At 40.2% G+C, this 24,941-nt stretch overlaps 1 protein-coding gene across 4 annotated transcripts in view; it reads left to right on the top strand.

Moving 5' to 3' along the window:
- Positions 1 to 24,941, top strand: part of KCNIP2 (potassium voltage-gated channel interacting protein 2) — a 344,365-nt gene that overhangs the window by 293,712 nt on the left and 25,712 nt on the right. For 3 of the 4 annotated variants that reach the window (XM_075843006.1, XM_075843004.1, XM_075843005.1), the window contains exons 2-3: positions 15,464 to 15,588; positions 19,984 to 20,053. In XM_075843006.1, coding sequence (XP_075699121.1) covers positions 15,464 to 15,588; positions 19,984 to 20,053 — 195 coding nt within the window. Of the gene's footprint in view, positions 1 to 10,750; positions 10,847 to 15,463; positions 15,589 to 19,983; positions 20,054 to 24,941 lie in introns of all 4 variants that reach the window. The other variant, XM_075843003.1, reaches the window with a different exon arrangement.

Raw genomic sequence — 24,941 nt, 5'->3', positions numbered from 1 at the left:
ACAAGAATATAACTATTATAATACTGCCCCTTATATACAAGAATATAACTACTATAATACTGCCCCATATACAAGAATATAACTACTATAATACTGTCCCTATATACAAGAATATAAGTACTATAATACTGCCCCTTATATACAAGAATATAACTACTATAATACTGCCCCTTATATACAAGAATATAACTACTATAATACTGCCCCCTATATACAAGAATATAAGTACTATAATACTGACCCCTATATACAAGAATATAACTACTATAATACTGCCCCCTATATACAAGAATATAACTACTATAATACTGCCCCCTATATACAAGAATATAACTACTATAATACTGCCCCCTATATACAAGAATATAACTACTATAATACTGCCCCCTATATACAAGAATATAACTGCTATAATACTGCCCCCTATATACAAGAATATAACGACTATAATACTGCCCCTATATACAAGAATATAACTGCTATAATACTGCCCCCTATATACAAGAATATAACTACTATAATACTGCCCCTATATACAAGAATATAACTACTATAATACTGCTTCCTATATACAAGAATATAACTACTATAATACTGCCCCTTTATACAAGAATATAACTACTATAATACTGCCCCTATATACAGGAATATAACTACTATAATACTGCCCCTATATACAAGAATATAACTACTATAATACTGCCCCTATATACAAGAATATAACTACTATAATACTGCCCCTATATACAAGAATATAACTACTATAATACTGCCCCTATATACAAGACTATAACTACTATAATACTGCCCCTATATACAAGAATATAACTACTATAAAACTGCCCCTACATACAAGAATATAACTACTGTAACACTGCCCCTATATACAAGAATATAACTACTATAATACTGCCCCTATGTACAAGAATATAACTACTATAATACTGCCCCCTATACACAAGAATATAACTACTATAATACTGCCCCCTAATGTACAAGAATATAACTACTATAATACTGCCCCCTATATACAAGAATATAACTACTGTAACACTGCCCTTATATACAAGAATATAACTACTGTAACACTGCCCTTATATACAAGAATATAACTACTATAATACTGCCCCTTATATACAAGAATATAACTACTATAATACTGCCCCCTATATACAAGAATATAACTACTATAATACTGCCCCCTATATACAAGAATATAACTACTATCATACTGCCCCCTATATACAAGAATATAACTACTATAATACTGCCCCTATATACAAGAATATAACTACTATAATACTGCCCCCTATATACAAGAATATAACTGCTATAATACTGCCCCCTATATACAAGAATATAACTGCTATAATACTGCCCCCTATATACAAGAATATAACGACTATAACACTGCCCTTATATACAAGAATATAACTACTGTAACACTGCCCTTATATACAAGAATATAACTACTATAATACTGCCCCTTATATACAAGAATATAACTACTATAATACTGCTCTTATATACAAGAATATAACTACTATAATACTGCCCCTATATACAAGAATATAACTACTATAATACTGCCCCCTATATATAAGAATATAACTACTATAATACTGCCCCTATATACAAGAATATAACTACTATAATACTGCCCCCTATATACAAGAATATAACTACTATAATACTGCCTCCTATATACAAGAATATAACTGCTATAATACTGCCCCCTATATACAAGAATATAACGACTATAACACTGCCCTTATATACAAGAATATAACTACTATAATACTGCCCCCTATATACAAGAATATAACTACTATAATACTGCCTCTATGTACAAGACTATAACTACTATAATACTGCCCCTATATACAAGAATATAACTACTATAATACTGCCTCTATGTACAAGAATATAACTACTATAATACTGCCCCTATATACAAGAATATAACTACTATAATACTGCCTCTATGTACCAGACTATAACTACTATAATACTGCCCCTATATACAAGAATATAACTACTATAATACTGCCCCCTATATACAAGAATATAACTACTATAATACTGCCCCCTATATACAAGAATATAACTACTATAATACTGCCCCCTATACACAAGAATATAACTACTATAATACTGCTCTAATATACAAGAATATAACTACTATAATACTGCCCCTATATACAAGAATATAACTACTATAATACTGCCTCCTATATAAAAGAATATAACTACTATAATACTGCCCCTATATACAAGAATATAACTACTATAATACTGCCCCCTATACACAAGAATATAACTACTATAATACTGCCTCCTATATACAAGAATATAACTACTATAATACTGCCCCCTATATACAAGAATATAACTACTATAATACTGCCCCCTATATACAAGAATATAACTACTATAATACTGCCTCCTATATACAAGAATATAACTACTATAATACTGCCCCCTACATACAAGAATATAACTACTATAATACTGCCCCTATATACAAGAATATAACTACTATAATACTGCCCCTATATACAAGAATATAACTACTAAAATACTGCCCCCTATATACAAGAATATAACTACTATAATACTGCCCCCTATATACAAGAATATAACTACTATAATACTGCTCCTATATACAATAATATAACTACTATAATACTGCCCCTATATACAAGAATATAACTACTATAATACTGCCCCCTATGTACAAGAATCTGAATATCATACTGTACCAATATGAAGTTACAATTCTATAATTTTCGTGCCTTTACAAAGCTTCCATCAGAATTACGATCACCGTAAGTGTTCTTGCTTAATAAATTCCTGAGACGCCGGCTCTTAGCAAATATGGAAAGCTGTGAAATAATATGTCTCGTCGCAGCATAACACCAGCCCCTATCCTGTGGCTGAGCTCATTTTTCTTTTGTGAATATTTTTCACAATAATGTCTAAAAATAAAGGAGGCTTGGTAGTAAAAATAGATTGTACAGGCTCTAGGTCTAGGTATGTATAGCTATAGGCAAAAAGAAGATAAAATACAGAGAACTTACAAATATGTCTGTGTGCTCTGATCAGACAGTAAGTAGAGTAATAAAGTAAAAATACAATATATAATGCATTTAATGAAGACCTGCTGCCGCCACTAGGGGGAGCTCACTGCATACAGATTCATTTAGCTCCCATTTAAAGAGTATTCCGATTATAACAAGTTATCACCTATGCACTCGCTAGATAATAACGGCTAGATCGATTGGGGTCCAAGCACTGGGACACCTAACAATCGCCAGAGCGGGGGTTCCGTATCCTCAGCTGCAAGACTGACTGCCAGGAGGATTTGAATGAAGCATGTGCCCTACCCCTCCAACTGGACTGGAATACCACCTAAAATTCAATATTTAACTGTATTAATCCCATATGCAGAGAGCTCCCCCTAGTGGTAGCTGCGATATCACTGATCTCAAGACGTTCCTACAATTGGATGTTTTGCTGGAAGACTCTTAATCTGATGGGTTGTCTAAATAAGACACCACTTTAAAGGTTTTGGGAAGCTTCTGATATGATCATTGTACATAGTCCTCTGGGAATGTGACCTCCTCTAATCCCACAACTTTTCCATCTAATTTGCTTCTTCTTGCCTCACGAGTCAATGACTTCACCACCACCATTGCTGCTTCGCACTTTACCTTTGTCGTCTTCAATCACCTCCTAAGTCACGGTCTGTCTTTGTATTAATAAATTGCATGTTGGACTTGATTTGCTTGCTGACCACTTTGCTTGTTTGCCTCCTTTTTCTTTTTATAATTTTAGCCTTCGAGTATGTTGAAGAGGAACACAACACAACTTGTCATGAGCACCAGCTTGTCCATACCCTTCATTAGATCCCCACTGCCTCACCAACGCTGCAAAATCAGACATATCTGGGCCATGCACATGGAATAAATAGGACATTTTAGGTCATTGGTTGTTCAATATTTAGAATGTAACAAGACAGGTATAAAAATACAGAAACCTGGGATCACCTGGATCTATGGAGAAAAGACTCGTGGACTTTATTAGTGTTTGACCTATACAGAATTTCTATCTGAACTCATTCTGTTCTTCCCCCAGCAACAGTTTATTTTTGAGATTCTATAGGGAAATCATTCTTTTCTACCTCGTGGCCATTTGAAAAGCCCCCTGTGGAAAGTACGTAACGTGAATCCTCTACTAACCTATGGCTGCTAATTGCCGAGGAACTCCGGCACTCGTCTCTCTCTCTCTAGATTCGCTTTTAGAAGGTAATTTTATCCTGGAAACGTACCGACAGGAGGAATTACATGAGTTATTTCAAAGTAGAAACATATAATGTCCTACAAAAATATTTCATTTTGGAGTCCTTCATGGTGCTTTCCAATATAAGGGTGGCAGAACTTAATTTTGTTCTTAAAATGTCCGAGTCTCTCTTTTCTGGCTTTCTGTAAAGAAAGGATAAAAGAAATAAAATAACATAAAATGCAAATCTTGATTAACTCGTTTAATAACTTTGACCCTATGTCACTTAAAGGGGTTATCCGGGTTTTTAACATTTTTATTAATGGCTGCAATGTCCTGAAATAAAAAAACAATCGGTACTCGCCTATTTATCCCCCCGGCGATCCAGCGCTGACACTCCGATTGTCTTCCCATACAGTGTTTGCTTACATGCGGCCAATCAGACGGCTCAGCGGTCACTAATTGTATTCCTAGTATCATGGCGCCCATTGCTGAGTGTTCATTCCAGGAATACAACACATGACCGCTTAGCCCGCTGATTGGCTGCAGTCACATGCTGCCCCTTTGTATACAAACACTGTGAGGACCGCCAGAGCGTCAGTGCTGGATCGCTGGGAGAAAGATCAAGAGTTTTCAGGGCAATTGGGGTACTTGCGACTTATGACAAATTTATTTGGACTAAATCTAATTGGATGGAAAATTCGATCATCTCTACTAAGTTTCGTACACCCTATTATGGAATTCTGAGGTAATAGAGAGAGGTCTCCTTTTCTGGATCCTCGTGGCTAGAGTAGAAAGAGCGTCTCTCGCTCTGGAGGACCGGTCCTGCATTACACCGACAACCCATTGATAGGAATGGGCACTGTGTAATACTTAATTTCTCCTGTGATGGCGCTGCAGGGAAATTAAACACCTACAGATTACAGCTGATCGCTGGGGGTTCCAGCAGGGGGTCACTTTGTGAACAGCTTATTGTTAAGGGACCTTTCTAACAAGTAGGGATTGTCCAAAGTGGAGAAACCCTTTCGATATGGTAACAATAACTCTCTTGCTGGTCCTCTCCTCCAACACCACAAAATGGGAAAAAAAAGTACTTAAAGGGGTTGTCTCATCTAGATACATTTCCATGTACCCTAAAAGGTCATTTGAATGTCATAGAGTAGCGTCCCCAGCTCTGGACCATCCCCCTATGAGCCAGAGTAGAGAAATACTGCAAAGAGCAACTCCCGCGGACCCCATGATGTCATGTATTACATAGTCGGATATTCATTTGAAGGGCGCCATGTCGTATTACATCACATGCAACTTTTCCAGGTGATAGCATCTGATTGGAGCGGCATCTTTCTAACAAGAGGTTGACCAGATAGGACACCCCTTTTCAATAAATAGGAACTCTGCATTAAATAATGAAACATTTCAACTCCATTTTCAACTTTCTGTAGATTTTAATGATGAAATGTTGTAAATTGGTGTTCATGGAGAAGAGGTTTCCTTTAAGAACAGAGCTACTTAGCAATATAATGCCCCATAATAGCTACCAAACAAGACTAATAAAGTTTCAATTGTTCAAAAACATGACACACTAGGCCTCATGTGTAAATCCAGGTGCAGACAAAATTGTGGGAGACCATAACACCAATAAGATTTCAGATATAATTTTTCCAGTGCATGTGAGAAAATGAAAGCCGTGATGTGATTGGTTGCTATGGGCAAAAATGAACAGACACAAATCAGGCCATGTCTGTATTGTGATGACTGGTGAAAGAAAAAGGTGAAACAGTTGCCCATAGCAACCAATCAGATTCCCACTCTCATTGTTCAGAGGTCTTTTTTTAAATAAAATCTGCGATCTGATTGGTTGATATTGGCAAGTGCTCCACTTTTCCTTAGCACCATTTTTGATAAATCTCCCCCTATATGTCCTATTGGGACACATGGACATTATAGATGGGGATGGGGGGTGGCTCGGGAACCCCCTCTATTATTCAAATCAGAGAATTGTTAACAAAAAGGGTGTCTCGCTGTGGCTAACCCAGACTGTCATCCGTGTGCTGTGCGTGATTTGAGCATCAATTCTATTGAAAAATAAAAAAGACGTGCTTTGCGAGTGCGTGAAAAACATATGCCATTCGCAAAGCACAGATGCAATAACGCAACGCACACGGACCAGATTTACGCGCGTATTTCACACGCGTGAATCTGATACGCTCGTGTGAATGTGGCCTAACTGTCAAATATGCAAATTTTGCTGCCGGTTCATTGCATAATTTCCAGGAATTTGCTGCAAAATCTGCAGTGGACATTTTCCGTTACGTCTGAATGTGGCCTAAAGGGGTTTTCCAAAAGCAGCATCACACCTGTCGACACGTTCTGCGGGGTTTTGCAGCTCATCGCCATTCACTTCAATGAAGCTGAGCTGTAATACCAGACACCACCTATGGACAAGTGTGGCGCTGTTCCTGAAAGAAAGCAGTCATGTTTTTCTAATCCTGGACTAGGAAATGATTTATGTACATTCATTTTATAAATATAAAGACAAAAATGAATGGGCTTATATGGACTTAAGAAAAGACAATAATTAATAATAAATTGGTAATTATAACTCTCATAATTTCCACAGCAGAAAACACACATATAAGCATATGTTACATAAAACTACCGCTTTTCCTCTGAACCAGCATGTTTTTACATGATCTTAGGGCACACTGTCCCTTTAAATAAAAAAAAAGAAAGTCCCGAAAACGCATTTATAACTAATAATAATAATAAAATAGTTGTAAAAATTTAACACTGAACATTTGTCTGAAAAAAACGTGTCATAGTCCTAACGTGTCATATTCCTCAACGTGGTGTATACCTGTGCGCCGCACGCTTCTAATCCAGGGCAGATTTCACCAGTAAATTTGATGAACGGGTTGAAACCACGCCCACTTTTCCCCAAAAGTGTTGCACGTGTCAAAAAGAGTGGAGCAGGAGCTTCAGAAATAGCTATTTATGATTGAATGACATATGTTTTGAATACTTGTACGCCAGAAAGACAAAAATGCACGAAAAAAGTTTTGCCAATATGAACATTGAAGGGTTGGTGGAGTAGGCGGTGCAATTTATATATATATTTTTTTTAAAGCCATGCTCTGCTTTAAAAATTATCCGGAGTTCTTATTTCCCTATATTAATATGAGCACTAGGGATTGGTGGGGAGAGGGGCAACAAGGGACGATTGACTGTCCATGCGACAGCTATCGTGCAGGGACCGAGGGGGTAGGGTGCGTTCTGAGACCACCGCCATGGGCATCAACAGAGCTTGTCCCGCCCCTAATTGCCTTTATTGAAGAAGGAAAACGAAATAGAAAGTTTCTAAAGTGACCGACAGTAGATCCCATTGATTCCAAGTACTTGCGCCATAATATCCCTGTGTAATTGAGTGAAACAACACCCGAGGAACGATACAACATGCCTGGCCCCGCCCATGAGGAAAGATAAAAGCTAACCTGAAATGACTATGCCGACATCATACAGCGCACAAATACGACTTCCATCCAGTGACTACATAGTCCATGACTGACTACTCGTGCCAACATCTCTCTCTTTTGTCCGAGTCAGTTGTGCCGCCTGTAGGTAAATCCAGCTCTTCCGTCCCATCTGGTCAACCCCTTAAAATAAAGCCGACATGACACCACAGGTCCGACTCTAACCCCCAGCAATCAGCTGGTATTGCCCAGGTAAGCTGCAGTGAAATGTAGTATTACATAGTGGCCATTCAAACGACCATATAATACATGGTCACGTCGAGTCCTCCAGAGAGGGAGTCATTCTTTGCAGCAGTTCTCTGGTCCGGCTCATGAAGGGGTGTCCTGAGCGGGGCCCCCCTTCTGACATCCATTTACCCTAATAGGGCATATAGAAAGGGGCTTTCCTATTAATATTAACCAGCCGCAAATTCTTACAAAAAGCAAAACTATCAAATTCTACATTCGTGACAAGTTGTTTTGTGCTTTCTAAAATGTTTATTCCCTGGGAATGTCATGCAGAAGGGAAATGTCAATATTGCATGCTGCGCTAAAGCTTAGAAATACTGTTTATATGGAAATATGAAGGATGTTTGTGAAAAAAATACAAGCTGTTTCTGTGTAGAAATAAACAAGGAGCGGCTCCCGTTCTGGTGGATTTGAGCCATCCATGTATTATGCCATGTAGTTCTACATTTCCCCTGTAGTGGCCGCTGCAGTGAAAATGAACAGCTGCCACCATCCTCCCCCAGAAAAATCAACTGTTTTCTTTGGATTTCAGGAGTGGGACTCATGGCGATCAACTGATTGCCAAACCCACGGCTCTGAAACTAAAGGGGTTGCCTGTGATGAGACAACCTGTTTGAGCAGATGTGAATCACCACCAATGACTAACATTGTCTCTATAGTCAGCAGATATAAAATCCAACATATTTGTAATATATATTACTTACCTTTTTGCTGCTGTTCTCACTTATTTTCAAGTTTGTCCTTATTCTGTGCAAAAAAAACACAAAAACAAAGTGGAAACCATCAGCAAGCAGGCTGTTTAATCTTATCTAACATTTTTTCCCCACTATAATTACAACCTGAATACTCAGCTCAGCTCCTTAACCCTTAAACAAACAACAGTCTAATAAGGACAGCAGTATGTGCTCACAGACCTAAATTGGAGAATATAAAAACAGATCTGTCAACAGCAACTTGTTAGTGGTTTCCATTTAACAAACAAATTAGTTCTGCAGCACACTGAATGAAAATAAAAGTTCAAAAAACCAAACACAAATACGGTGGATTTTACAGTTTTGATCATTTAGGACCAATGTTAATCAAATGGGAAGATTTACTGTAAAATATCAAAAGATTTTACTGATTTTCCTCAGAAACGGCTTGCGTTTTATGTGTAAATGTTCTTTTTATTAAGCGGATTATCTAATAAATTGTCTATAGATCAAATTTAAAAATGAAAAACACACCTAGATAAATTTCTGCATCCATAAAAAATAATCCTAAACTACATTTTAATCCAGAATCATCGGATAATCTGGGAATGTCAGATTCCAGATGAGTAAACCCAAGTACCGGAAAAGTTCCATGAAATTTCAATAGGGAGGTCATGACTGTAGGGAAATGGAGTTGTCAACCAGCTTTCCCAGAGTCCTGAATAGGAAATGTGTCTCACCATGCAGCAATATGAGCGCTAGAGATGCATTCCTATATAAAGTGGCAGATTTGCTATTCAGGAGAATGGGAAAGCTGGATAACAAGTCCTGTGGGAGCGGTCATCCAACTTTTTGTAAAAATGTTAATGCAGTGATACATCCCTCTTCCCATATCACTGATCGCTCTAGGAAAGCTGAATGACAATCGAGTAGCCAATACTGAAGTTAAGTGGTAATGTTTTCCCATTGCAGATTTCCTTTAACGATAGAAAAATAAGATTACTTACATTATTATGTCAAAGTAGCAGGAGGACGTACAGGCTGATAAATCACACTCGTCAACAGTCATCACAGATGAGCAAATTAAGTAAAGAAGTTCTTCCATTACTGATTCCCTTTAAAAGATAGAATAAAATGATTTAGGATATTATGTGAAAGTTGCAGGAGGACGTACAAGCTGATAAATAACACTCATCTGACCAGCCATAAAAGGTAAGAAAACTAAGTGAAGATATTCTCCCATTGCAGAGCCCCTTTACCGATACAATAGTAAAATAATATGATTTAAGATATTATGTCAAAGTAGCAGGAGGACGTACAGGCTGATAAATCACACTCGTCAACAGTCATCACAGATGAGCAAATTAATTAAAGAAGTTCTTCCATTGCAGATTCCCTTTAAAGATAGAATAAAATGATTTAGGATATTATGTGAAAGTTGCAGGAGGACGTACAAGCTGATAAATGACACTCATCTGACCGGCCATAATAGAAAAACAAACTAAGTGAAGATGTTCTCCCATTGCAGATTCCCTTTACCAATACAATAGTAAATTAAAGTGATACAACATATAATTTCAAAGTTGCAGGAGGACGTACGAGCTGCTAGCTGACACGTGTGAAAAGCCATCCCAGAAGAACAAATTAGTGAAGGTGTTTTCCCACTGCAGAGTCCCTTTAACTATATAGAAAAAAATGATTTAAGATATTATGTCAGAGTTGCAGGAGGGCGCACAAGCTGATAAATAACGCTCATCTGACCGGCCATAACAGAAAAACAAACTAAAGACGTTCTCCCATTGCAGATTCCCTTTACCGATACGATAGTGGAATAAAATTATTCAAGATATAATGTCAAAGCTGCAGGAGGACGTACCATCTGACCTTTTATTAGATAATTCTGTGCAGTGCATGTGCTTTGTTGTACTCCCCAGTGCGCTCTATCTGCTTTCCTCATTCACATACCATTGCTGTGTTAATTTATCACTTAATACTTTGCTTTGTTCTGGTGAATTTCAGGGAATCTTCCCAGCCAAAATAAAATAGCATTTAAGCAGCGAATCCTCAAACTGTTACCTTGTTGCGGAACTAACGACACTCCCTCAGTCAGTGAAAGCAAGTGACAACTTTCTAATTTCTTTTATATGTATGTACGTCTGACTTGTTTATGAGTGTGAAATGCGGTCTTAAAGGGCAAGTCCACTCACTGCTGTTACTAATATCAATGGAGCCTCATTAAAGATTTTTTTTTAAAAATCGGCTTTGCGGAGTCTGAATTTTACTCCCATCATGCTTCAGGATGGAGCACAGATTCTCTTAAGCATGGGAGGAGCTTTCTACTGATTTGTGCCTCCTGCTGAGTAATTAGCTATGTATTAGCTGCCAGGATGAGAGGGGGAAGGGAAGAAACTACTGTTCTGACTTAATTTCCGGACTGAAAAAGGGGTGATGAATAAAGCGGAGTGTATGTAGCCATTAGCATCGCAACTCTTAAAATGATATGGTTTCTGGTAGGTGATCCTCTGGGGGTCATGGGGAATGTGTCTCAGAAATACAGTTCCCGTGAATAGGACTTCACAGTTACAAATCAGTATGGCTGAGCTGTAAGTTTGTTTCTGAACACAGGTGGAGTTTTCTTTAGTGAAGCTTCCATGGCTGCAGCCCACATGTAGCCACCCGTTATTACGAGAGCTCCATAGACTTCTATGGACTGTCCGTGCCGTTATTACGGCCAGAAATAGGACATGTTCTATCTTTTTTAACGGAACGGGCACCTTCCCGTGAGAAAACGGGAAGGCACCCGTCGCCAATAGAAGTCTATGAGCCCGTTATTACGGGTCGTGATTACGACCCGTAATAACGGGAGTTTTTACGGTCGTGTGCATGAGGCCTTTTAGGCCCAGATTTCACGGCATTGCTCACAAGATAGATAGATAGATAGATAGATAGATAGATAGATAGATAAAGGTAAGCAGCTACACTCTAAAAAATTCAATAAATGAGCAGGAAATCCAATCTTATTTATTTCAGCTTACATAGTGCGATGTTTCAATCCCACACTGGGATTTTTTTCAAGATAGATAGATAGATAGATATACAGTATGCGATACATAGATAGATCGATCCAAAAATCAGACAGCACTCCAAGGTATAAGCAAAATAGTAATGGTGCTTTATTGGTCCATAGAAAAAGACGACGTTGCAGCTCAACACAGAAGCATTTTTGCTTATACCTTCGAGTGCTGCCTGATTTTTGGATCTACTTTCATCAGGTCCTTTAGCCCTGACCTGGGCGGGCTTGCACCCACATATGATTGAGGCTGTGTGGCTGACCTCTTGTTTGGAGATGATAGATAGATAGATAGATAGATAGATAGATAGATAGATAGATAGATAGATAGATAGATAGATAGATAGATAGATAGATAGATAGATAGATAGATAGATAGATAGATATGAGATAGATAGATAGATAGATAGATAGATAGATAGATAGATAGATAGATATATGAGATAGATAGATAGATAGATAGATATATGAGATAGATAGATAGATATATGAGATAGATAGATAGATATGAGATAGATAGATAGATAGATAGATAGATAGATAGATATTAGATAAATAGATAGTTTGGAAATAGATATGAGATAGATCTATCTATCTACAGTGAAGGAAATAAGTATTTGATCCCTTGCTGATTTTGTAAGTTTGCCCACTGTCAAAGTCATGAACAGTCTAGAATTTTTAGGCTAGGTTAATTTTACCAGTGAGAGATAGATTATATTTAAAAAAAAATAGAAAATCACATTGTCAAAATGATATATATTTATTTGCATTGTGCACAGAGAAATAAGTATTTGATCCCCTACCGACCATTAAGAGTTCAGCCTCCTCCAGACCAGTTACACGCTCCAAATCAACTTGGTGCCTGCATTATAGACAGCTCTTACATGGTCACCTGTATAAGAGACTCCTGTCCACAGACTCAATGATCAGTCTGACCCTAACCTCTACAACATGGGCAAGACCAAAGAGCTTTCTAAGGATGTCAGGGACAAGATCATAGACCTGCACAAGGCTGGAATGGGCTACAAAACCATAAGTAAGACGCTGGGTGAGAAGGAGACAACTGTTGGTGCAATAGTAAGAAAATGGAAGACATACAAAATGACTGTCAATCGACATCGATCTGGGGCTCCATGCAAAATCTCACCTCGTGGGGTATCCTTGATCCTGAGGAAGGTGAGAGCTCAGCCGAAAACTACACGGGGGGGAACTTGTTAATGATCTCAAGGCAGCTGGGACCACAGTCACCAAGAAAACCATTGGTAACACATTACGCCGTAATGGATTAAAATCCTGCAGTGCCCGCAAGGTCCCCCTGCTCAAGAAGGCACATGTACAGGCCCATCTGAAGTTTGCAAATGAACATCTGGATGATTCTGAGAGTGATTGGGAGAAGGTGCTGTGGTCAGATGAGACTAAAATTTAGCTCTTTGGCATTAACTCAACTCGCCGTGTTTGGAGGAAGAGAAATGCTGCCTATGACCCAAAGAACACCGTCCCACTGTCAAGCATGGAGGTGGAAACATTATGTTTTGGGGGTGTTTCTCTGCTAAGGGCACAGGACTACTTCACCGCATCAATGGGAGAATGGATGGAGCCATGTACCGTCAAATCCTGAGTGACAACCTCCTTCCCTCCACCAGGACATTAAAAATGGCTCGTGGTTGGGTCTTCCAGCACGACAATGACCCAAAACATACAGCCAAGGCAACAAAGGAGTGGCTCAAAAAGAAGCACATTTAGGTCATAGAGTGGCCTAGCCAGTCTCCAGACCTTAATCCCATCGAAAACTTATGGAGGGAGCTGAAGATCCGAGTTGCCAAGCGACAGCCTCGAAATCTTAATGATTTACAGATGATCTGCAAAGAGGAGTGGGCCAAAATTACATCTAACATGTGTGCAAACCTCATCATCAACTACAAAAAACGTCTGACTGCTGTGCTTGCCAACAAGGGTTTTGCCACCAAGTATTAAGTCTTGTTTGCCAAAGGGATCAAATACTTATTTCTCTGTGCACAATGCAAATAAATATATATAATTTTGACAATGTGATTTTTTTTTTTTTTTTTTTTTAATATAATCTATCTCTCACTGGTAAAATTAACCTAGCCTAAAAATTCTAGACTGTTCATGTCTTTGACAGTGGGCAAACTTACAAAATCAGCAAGGGATCAAATACTTATTTCCTTCACTGTATCTATCTATCTATCTATCTATCTATCTATCTATCTATCTATCTATCTATCTATCTCATATCTATCTATCTCATATCTATCTATCTATCTATCTATCTATCTATCTATCTATCTATCTATCTATCTATCTATCTATCTATCTATCTATCTATCTATCTATCTATCTATCTATCTATTATTTGTATTATTAGGTTTAGTTAGTTATTTGCTCTGTGTTGTCCAATTTATAATCTCTCAAATTCCCTATTTACAATTAATGCTGAAATGAATTATTCTATAAAGAAATATTTTAAGTTCTCCGCTCGCCATTTCTCTGAAGTTCTGACATTCATGAAATCTTCATTTTCTTGATTAATATGGGATTTGCTGTGAGTGGATTGAGGACGTTACACGACAAGTTACCGACATGATGTAGAACGTCTTCAATCCCGTGTAATGAGACACGAGCCCCCTGGCAGCGGGTCAGAGGGGTGTAGTATTCTGGGTCACGCGCTCGTGTTACCTTGTTTATATCACATCCGCTGGCACACTCTTCATGAGGTTTCATCTGCTATTATGTTTCCTACCGCCGGCACAATCAAGATGAGCAGAATAAAAAATAAGAAAATACCATATAAATAAAATTACAAAAATATTTCGATTTATTTGATTTTTTTACATTAAAATGTATTTGATTTTTAAAGTACAAATAATAATGTTAGCCATGAGTTGTGTGTGTTTTTACTTACTTTACTAAAATTTGAAATTCGGATTTAAAAAAAAATGCAATCATTTTTTTTTGTCCTTGGTACATTGACACTACCTGTAGATAAGGCCTCATGCACGCTGCCGTATTACGGGTCCGTTGGACACTCGATGGGTCTCTCATATTGCCTCTAGAGGAGAATTACCTCTATTATATAGTACCGAATGGCGGCTGCATATGGCGGCACGCAGAATACATACCGCTCTGTAGTACGCAGCCACGGACCCTCCGCTGTACGCATGGACACAAAAAAAAAGCCTCCGTTAAATTATTACGGGCTTGTCATGTGTCTGTTACCGCCGCAGGTCCGACCATTAAAAAACAAAAGAAACCTGATGGAAACGAATGTGTGAACAGAGTCTGAGTTATATTTGACTATGGAAATCTGAGTGCAGGGGTAAAGAGGATGCAGAGGTAGTAGTCACACCCGGGCCCTGGTGCCTGAGGGGGCCCAAAGGCTCCTCAGCAACATAAGAAGATATCATGGTAGGTGGGTGGATTTCGAAGGGGTGGAGTTTATGCAAATGTACCCAAATGGGCGTTTCTGTGCTGTTTTGTGGGCGTTTCTGGGCGGGGCTTGTGTACGTGGTGCAGGGAGTGTATACCGTATCTAGGATTGTGGCGGGTCCTTTCTTTGTACATTATGTATATATCCATGTAAATAAGCCGTCACCTGCGTTGTCCGCTCATCCTGACGCCTCGTTTCTTCTCCGCTCTTGCAGACAGTATAGAGGATGACTTTGAGTTGTCCACCGTTTGTCATCGTCCAGAGGGCCTGGAGCAACTACAAGAACAATCCAAATTTACCAAAAAAGAACTTCAGGTTCTGTACAGGGGCTTTAAAAATGTGAGTATGAGATAGTGTGGTCTACAATGCATCACCCATCATGTATCTAAGCATATCATGTGTTATAGTCTGCTGAGCCTGTGTATCTAAGCCAATAATGTGTGATATTGTCTACTGAGCTTGTGTATCTAAGCCTAGCATGTGTGATACTGTCTACTGAGCTGGGGTATCTAAGCCTAGCATGTGTGATACTGTCTCCTTATGGTCTACCTAAGCCTATCATATGTGCCACTGTCAGCTAATTGTGTATCTAAGACAATTGTGTGATACGATCTGTTGTGCTGGTGTATCTAAGCCTATCATGTGTGATACTGTCTGCTAAGTTGATGTACCTAAGCCTATCATGTGTGATACGGTTTGAGTTGATGTATCTAAGCCTATTGTGTGGTCATGTCTGTTGAGCTGATGTATCTAAGCCTATCAGATGTGAAATTCTGTGCTGCTGAGATTTATCTAAGCCTATTATGTGTGATACTGTCTGCTGAGCTGATGTATCTATTTCTATCAGCTGTGATACAGTTTGCTGAGCTGATGTATCTCAGCCTATTATGTGTGATACTTTGCCTGGAAATTGTGGTGACCGGTAAGTAAACCTCAGTGTTTGGATTTTTCTCCATATCGGCTCCAGCAGGAGAGTTTAGATTTCAGAGCCGGCAGCGCAGAGTCTGACAAAATGGTCTAAATGTTAATTATAGATGGTGGCGGTATCGCGCTCCGCAGCTCATTATGGGAGTGTATGTCAGCGCAGGGTCGAGCTCTGATTTTTTTCCTCTTTTCTCATTGTATGATCTTGGAAAGCTGACGGCTTTGAATGTCTTCTGGTGAAACAGACCTTGCAGTTTAATACTTAATTACCTAATCTACTAATGGGAAAGGTGTAGAAGATATTCCACAAATCAGAGCAGGGCCCTCTAGTGGTGAAGTGTGGTTCTTGTTCAAGTCTATCTATCTATCTCATATCTATCTATCTATCTATCTATCTATCTATCTATCTATCTATCTATCTATCTATCTATCTATCTATCTATCTATCTATCTATCTATCTATCTATCTATCTATCTATCTATCTATCTATCTATCTATCTCATATCTATCTCATATCTATCTATCTATCTATCTATCTATCTATCTATCTATCTATCTATCTATCTATCTATCTATCTATCTATCTATCTATCTATCTATCTATCTATCTATCTATCTCATATCTATCTCATATCTATCTATCTATCTATCTATCTATCTATCTATCTATCTATCTATCTATCTATCTATCTATCTATCTATCTATCTATCTATCTATCTATCTATCATCTATCTATCTACTTATTTATGTCTCTATTGAACACCACTTTGAAATGAAATAATAAACGTTATTTGAGAATGTTATTTAGTAACTATTTTAGAATAGATAATTTACCATAAAAGCAAATGAAAAAAAAAAAAATATATATATATATATATATGTCAGATGGGGGCCCTGTTATAGACTTTGCATTGGGGCCCAGGAGCTCGCCTCTGGGTTTCCTTGATCAGGAGGCTCCTCCACAACAGGAGTTGATTACAAGTTCCTCATATATCGGCATTGACAAACTTGAAAAGCTGAAAATGTGGTGCTATTATTGAGGCACTGTATTAGAAAAATTTAGATATTTAGGTGGTGGAGGTATTTTTAACTTATGAATCCTCTTGCTATTTGGAAACAGTATGGCATACCTCCCAACCGTCCCGGATTCAGCGGGACAGTCACGGATTCTGGGAGCTGTCCGCAGGGGGTATCTCCCACTGTCAACTGTATGTGCTTCCTCAGGAGGCAGATACAGTTGAACCCAATGCTGAAGCAGGGAACCATCAGCTCCCTGCCTCAGAATTAGTTCAGAGCGGAGGAGCAGAGGGAGCTCCTCCGCTCGCCGAGGACTCCCCAGGGCTCAGTGGCTACTGATTGAACGGAATCCCCATTATCTATGATCTGACCTTGATTTCCGCTCCTAGAGGAAACCCCTGAGGTCACTGTCCATATATGGACATTGACGTCATGGGCTCCTCCTGGAGTGGAATCCCTGGCCAGAGTCGGCAATTGGGAATCCGCTCGAGGAGTAGCCCCTGGCGTCACTGCCCATATATGGACAGTGACATCAGGGTTTACCTCTAGGAGCGGAATCCCTGGCCTATGCTCTGGCTGGGGATTCAGCTCCTAGAGGGAGTCCCAACAGCGCTATCTACAGGGGGGTAGCGCTATCTTCAAGGGTGGTGTGGAACTATCTACATAGGCACTGTGGCACTATCTACAAGAGCACTGCATTAGGCTGTATTAGGGCATTAGGCTGTATGGGGCATCTATGGGGGCATTATACTGTATGGGGCAGCTATGAGGCATTATGCTGTATGGGGGAATTTGTTTGGGCATTATACTGGATGGGAGCATATGTGTAGGGATTATATTGCATGGGAGAATCTGTGTGGGCATTGTACTGCATGGGGGCATCTGTTTTGGCTTTATACTGTATGGTGGCAGCTAGAAGGCATTATACTGTGTGGGAAGCACTATAGGAGTATGATACTGTGTGGGGTGAACCAGGTGTGTATAGGCGAGGATTGGGTAGGATTAGGGGCGTGGCTTAAAATAAAAAATTGCTACGCGCACCACATCGGTTGTCCCTTTTTGTGATACTTGAACGTTGGGAGGTATGAGTATAGCACTGTTATATGGGCACTGTATGTGGTATTATCTGACCATTTTTAGTTTTTGGACACTGTATGGCAGTATTTGGGCACTGTATGGAACTACATGTTTCAGTTAATTGTGAACTATTATGGTTATGGTTGGTTATTTTATTATATATAGTCTCACCTTTATGTGGCTGTTTCTGGGAGAGTTACTTACAGGGTTGCTATTACAGCAGCACATACACTCAAAACATTGTATAATTGTGGCTGGAATACAGTGTGATAGCAAAGCACTGGTCAAATGGCACCAAACTGATCCAAAATAATATAGTGTTTCAATAACTGTGCTATACTATGCTAAAATAATACCATACAGCGACATACAGTGCTCAAATAAGACTACAATATATGCTGAAATAATTGTGCCCTACAGTGTCATACAGTGCTCAAAAAATAGTGCTATACAGAGCCATACAGTGCTGAAATAATAGTGCCATACAGTGCTGAAATAATAGTGCCATACAGCGACATAGAGTGCTCAAATAAGACTACAATATACTGCTGAAATAATTGTGCCATACAGTGCAGAAATAAGACCACAATACACTGCTAAAAAAGTAGTGCCATACAGGTCTGAAATAATAGTGCCATACAGCGCCATACAGTGCAGAAATAAGACCATAATACACTGCTGAAATACTAGTGCCATACAGAGCCATACAGGTCTGAAATAATAGTGCCATACAGGTCTGAAATAATAGTGCCATACAGGTCTGAAATAATAGTGCCATACAGCGCCACACAGTGCAGAAATAAGACAACAATACACTGCTGAAATAGTAGTGCCATACAGCGCTTTGCAGTACTCAATTAAGACCACAATATACTGCTGAAATAATAGTGCCATACAGCGCCACACAGTGCTGAAATAAGACCACAATACACTGCTGAAATAATAGTGCCATACAGTGTCATACAGTGCTGAAATAATAGTGCCATACAGTGCTGAAATACTAGTGCCATACAGTGTCATACAGTGCTGAAATAATAGTGCCATACAGTGCTGAAATACTAGTGCCATACAGAGCCATGCAGGTCTGAAATAATAGTGCCATACAGCGCCACACAGTGCAGAAATAAGACCACAATACACTGCTGAAATAGTAGTTCCATACAGCGCTTTGCAGTACTCAAATAAGACCACAATATACTGCTGAAATAAGAGTGCCATACAGTGCTGAAATAATAGTGCCATAGAGTGCTGAAATACTAGTGCCATACAGGTCTGAAATAATAGTGCCATACAGCGCCACACAGTGCAGAAATAAGACCACAATACACTGCTGAAATAAGAGTGCCATACAGTGTCATACAGTGCTGAAATAATAGTGCCATACAGTGCTGAAATAAGACCACAATATACTGCTGAAATAATAGTACCATACAGTGTCATACAGTACTCATATAATACCACCATGACTAAAAATTATGCACTTATGCCAGAAAAATGTACTGATAAACACACATACTTTGGGCATATATATAATGGCCCAGGTTTTCATTAAAATACCAGGGTAAATACTCAAGACAGTCGGGTGTGCGGGTTTAAGATCGGGTGTTCAAAGACAAGTAAATCATGGGGGAACCGGGTGACTGCGTGAGTTGATCTGTGATTAGTTCCTGATCTTTATTGCGACGTGAACTAATGTCTGATTCCCTTGTAACAGGAATGTCCGAGCGGCATCGTCAATGAAGACAATTTTAAGCAGATTTACTCTCAGTTTTTCCCACAAGGAGGTGAGTTGTATTCTGAATATGTAATAAATGATTGGGATAATACAGAACATACCGAGGGCCCCAATGCAAAATCTATAATGGGGCCCCCCATTTACCAGGTGCCAGTTATAATATTGGGATCAAATGCTACCTCTTCACCCCCTTTAGCTAAGCCCCTGGCAACCAATCCAATCACAGTTCTTACTTTTCAACATGTCTTAAATAAATGACAGCTGAATTTGATTGGACGTCATGGGCAACGGCTCCACTGGGTTTTTATACAAAAGGCCCGCAGTGAGATGCTGTTAATGGCCCCTGGAATATAATCATGTAAATCCAGAAATTATGGTATCTGTTAGTCCAGAAATTCTGATAGTCTGGCACAGGACTGGAAACTGAAGAAAGATATCATAGAATGTCATGGGTGGGGGTACCATGATTACCAGTATATAGGGCCCACAGCACTCCTCTGAATGTCATGCCTCGTCTGATATCCAAGTTTGACTTAGTACAGATGTGTCCACTCTTACCTTTGCTTAAATTTGGTCAAGGACTGACAATTTCTCATGAAATCATTTCAATACAATATCGCGACATGCTAGCATAGCCATGGACCGGCTGCAGTACATATCACAACCACTGGGTGGCCACACATAGGCATATTTCATGGAAATTTTTGTGATTTTCTAAATAATATGGGGGCAAATTAAGAACAACTTTACGCCAGTTTTCTGATGTTAAAAAAAATAAAATAAACTTATGGCGCAGAGCACTTTTAAAAAAGTGAGTAGCACTTAGAGGAAGGTGGCGAGACCAACCACGGTCCAACAGATTTACTATAATTCATGCCAGATGCTGGCATAAGTTAAAGTGGAAAATCGACACCAGCTAGTCAATGGTGTCGATTTTACATTGTGGCGCATGAACTGCCGATAGAGCAACAAACTTATTAAGAGGTGTGCGCCTCCTAATAGCTTTGTCTCCTCTTACTCCAGTGGGCTTCAGTCTAAGGCCTATTCACACGACGGGCATTCTCGGCCATGTGACCACCGTGTTTTGAACACTAAAGCAGTAGGAACAATAAACCAGAAATGGGACAATACACACGGCCGATTTTGTGACGGCCCGGGCCATCAAAAAATGGAACATGCCCTATTTTGGGCCGTTCTCCCGGCTGCACGGCTCCCATAGAAGTCTATGGGGCCGTGTAAAGCACGTCTGTCACTTGGATGTGATCCGAGTGACGGCCGTTCTTTCATCCGCTCGCTCTCTTCTCCTCCTCACAGTGCGAAGTGCATGTAAGGAGGAGGAGGGTATTTTTGTTGGTCCCTGTAGGATCCCTAATCCCCGGGCACAGCGTTGCTGAAGCTGTGGCCGGGAATTCCGCTCCAGGAGATGTCCCTGACTTCACTGTCCATATATGGACAGTGAAGTCAGGGACTTTTCTTGGAGCGGTCCCCTACATAGGTGCTATTTAAAGGAAAGTGGGAGTGCCATCTGCGGGGGAGGGGGGGGTGCTATGTACAAGGGGGCTGTGTGACACCACCAACAGGAGGCTGTGTGGCACTACCTACAGGGGGGCTGTGTGACACTACCTAAAGGGGGGGGCTGTGTGGCACTATCTATAGGGGGGCTGTGGCAGTGTGTGTCATTATCTACAGAGGGAAGTGGCAAAAAATTGACAAATAAAATTCATCCGTTTTTAAAATGGACAGGGAAAAAAAAAATGCAAAACGGGTCAAAATCGGCAAAAACGGAAAAACGGCCTGAAATGGAACTAATGCAAAAGGCCAGAGAAAAACGGGCCAAAACGGACGTTTTTATCGGCCGACACTCGGACCCTGTCGTGTGAATAGAGCCTAAGACTGGCATATGAAACGCTTGTCTTAGTACATCTGGGATTATGTGTTTAAATTCTTCATCATTTGCAATATCTCTGTTTGATGTCCGTGAACGAAAACATGCTTATTCACTAAAACCCATTCTGATCATGTTGTAATCATGTATCGGAGTCACTTACCCTGTTGCTGTGTCAACTGGACACGATCAGGTCAGGTGTTTTTAGGAAACAATAATATTTCTATTCACAGACAGCAAGCAGGGATCTTAAAAATGGTGAGATTAAATTCCATTTACATTAAACTGGACAGCTTCAACTTTTCCTTTGGTGTTGTATTTGGTTTGACACTAGAGCTCCCTCTACTGCTTCGCTTGCATAATGCAATGTATTTCCACTGTTCCCACAATGCTATCAGTCTAGGGCCACTTTCACACTGCAATATTTAGGTCGATATTTTGGTTCATTATTTGAAAGCCAAAACCAGGGGTGGGTCCAAAACTAGGAAGATGTATAAATCTTTCAACTATCCATTAAGGCTGGGTGATTTTGCCCAAAAATAGAATCTAGATTTTTTTCAACACTATGGACGATTTTCGATTTGAATCTCGAATTTTTCGATTTCTGTTAAATAATCTGAAAAAAAATAAAATACCAAGATAGGCTATGTGTGGTACATGGCCAGTAAACTGTCTTGTTGATCGGCGCTCGTTGCACAGGCCAAAATTGGCCGTTGTAATAGGCCCTTTAACGTGTCCTTATGTTACAATTAGCGTGGCGTAAATGATAATAAATTTGTTGGGCCGCGGTGGTCACGCTCTTTCCCCGGAGGTCACACCCCTTTCTACAAAAGTGTCGTGGGTGGCGCAAAAAGGGCAAGTCGCAATTTGGACAGCAAATTGTGACTTTTGGGCCTTTTTGTGACTTTTCTGGTGTAGGAAGGTTGATAAATTACCCCCAAAGTCTGTCTGCATGTGATTTATGACTGCTCTGTGGACATAACTTCTGGGGCAAGTCTTAGATTTATTATCAGCAGTACTACATAGAACTAGTTAAATCTCTGCATTGTATATCCCCAGCACTGAGGCTCCTGCACTGACACTGAACTGAAGATAAAGAAAACCACTTCAGTTACCCATAGGGTGGCTATAGGGTGGCTGTAGGGTGGCTATAGGGTGGCTGTAGTGTGGCTATAGGGTGGCTGTAGGGTGGCTGTAGTGTGGCTATAGGGTGGCTATGGGGTGGCTGTAGGGTGGCTGTAGGGTGGCTATATCTTCTTAAGCCTTGAAATGCAGCAGGAACTGAATGGATTAAGAAGCTGCCACGGAGAACGGGACTCCGTATAAAACAGTCTCTGGACTCGCAGTTACGCCTCATGCACACGACCGTGTTTGCCGTCCGAGTCCCGTCAGTGATCCGAGCAAAGATAGGACGTGTTCTATCTTTCCTCGGATCGGAGACTCGGATCATTTTTCATTGACCCGATTCACCCGCTAAAGTGAATGGGTCCGTGAAGACTATCAGGTGCCGCTCGGATGCCGTCAAAAACGGCCCGAGTGGCAGAACGGTCGTGTGCATGAGGCGTTACACGGAGTTCTCAAACCCCAGTCCTCTCACTGCCGCTCCTGTTCATTGTCGGCATTCAGTAAAGTAGATGCGCTGTGCAGCGTCCGCTTGTTAATAAAGCTTTTTTTTCCTCTCACGCTATGGGGGCGGGGCCTGTAACAATTTCTCGATTCTGGGCAAATCCAGAATTGTGCCAACTTGAAATGGCGAATTAATCTAATTAATTTGATTTTTCACCCAGCCCTACTATCCATTATACTTTTTCTCTGTTTCATTCCTGGTTTTGGCTTCCATAGGGTATGTTCACACGCTTAACTAAAAACGACCGTAAAATACGGAGCTGTTTTCAAGGGAAACCAGCCTCTGGTTTTTAGCCATTTTTTATGCCTCAAGCGTTTTTTCATGTGTTTTTTACGGACATTTTTGGAGCTGTTCTTCTATTGAGACATTAACAAATGGCCAGGTAAAAAAACGCCCTGTCGGAACGAACCACCGTATTTCCCATTGAAATCAATGGACAGATGTTTAGAGGCGTTCAGCCTCCGTATTTTTAGCCATTTACGGCCCGAAAAACTATTGAAAATAGGCCGTGTGAACATACCCTCATACTGATGCAAAGTACTGACCAAAATACTGCCATATAAAAGAGGCCTAGGGCTGGGTTTCCAAACCAAGGCCAGTGTGGAGAGTGGTTACAAAGAGCGTCTCTCGCTCCGGAGGACCTGTCCTGTCCTGCATTATACAGACAAACCATTAATATGAATGAGCACAGTGTAATGCTTCATTTCCCCTGTGGTGGCGCTGCAGGGAAATGAAACACTTACTGGCAGTTTTCCTCAACGATTACAGCTGATCGCTGGGGGTCCCATCACGGTGACACTTTGTGATCAGCTAATTGTCAAGGGACCCTTCCAACAAGTAAGGATTGTCCAAAGTGAAGAACCCCTTTAAAGAGACGAAAAAAGTTTCCCTCATAACTTCGACAGGAGCCGTCAGTCACAGTCACAGGGCTCACACATATCTTTTAGGGCTCCTGCACACAACCGATGCACCCAACCACAATGCGTTTTTCACCGCATCCGAGTGGCACCTGATAGTTTTCACAGACCCATTTACTCCAGTGGGTGAATCGGGTCCGTGAAAACAGCCCCTGCTCTCCGATTCGTGCAAAGATAGAACATGTCCTATCTTTCCACGAATCACGGATGGTACTCGGGTGGCACAGACAGTCGTTTGTAAAAGCCCTTAACATTTGAATCCCAAATTGCGAAACACAAGTTCGGGATTAACCCCAAAGTGGCATAGAAACTTTCAAGCAAACCTGCTGTGGAGTGGTCATGTTCATCTCTCTTTGGCGCTGGAGCAGAGATGCTGCTGCGTGTATATGTTAAGCCTCGTGCTCGTTCCTTCTCCCCCTTGTTCAGATCATTTTTCCCAAAGAACCTGAAAGTTTATGTTGAAGACTATTCTTCATCTCTCCAAACGCTCCCAGTGGGTTCCCTTGTC

This window comes from Rhinoderma darwinii, chromosome 11, assembly GCF_050947455.1.
Source record: "Rhinoderma darwinii isolate aRhiDar2 chromosome 11, aRhiDar2.hap1, whole genome shotgun sequence".
Lineage (NCBI taxonomy): Eukaryota > Metazoa > Chordata > Amphibia > Anura > Rhinodermatidae > Rhinoderma > Rhinoderma darwinii.
Note: the sequence above shows the minus strand (reverse complement) of the source record. Positions and strands in the feature narration are given on the sequence as shown.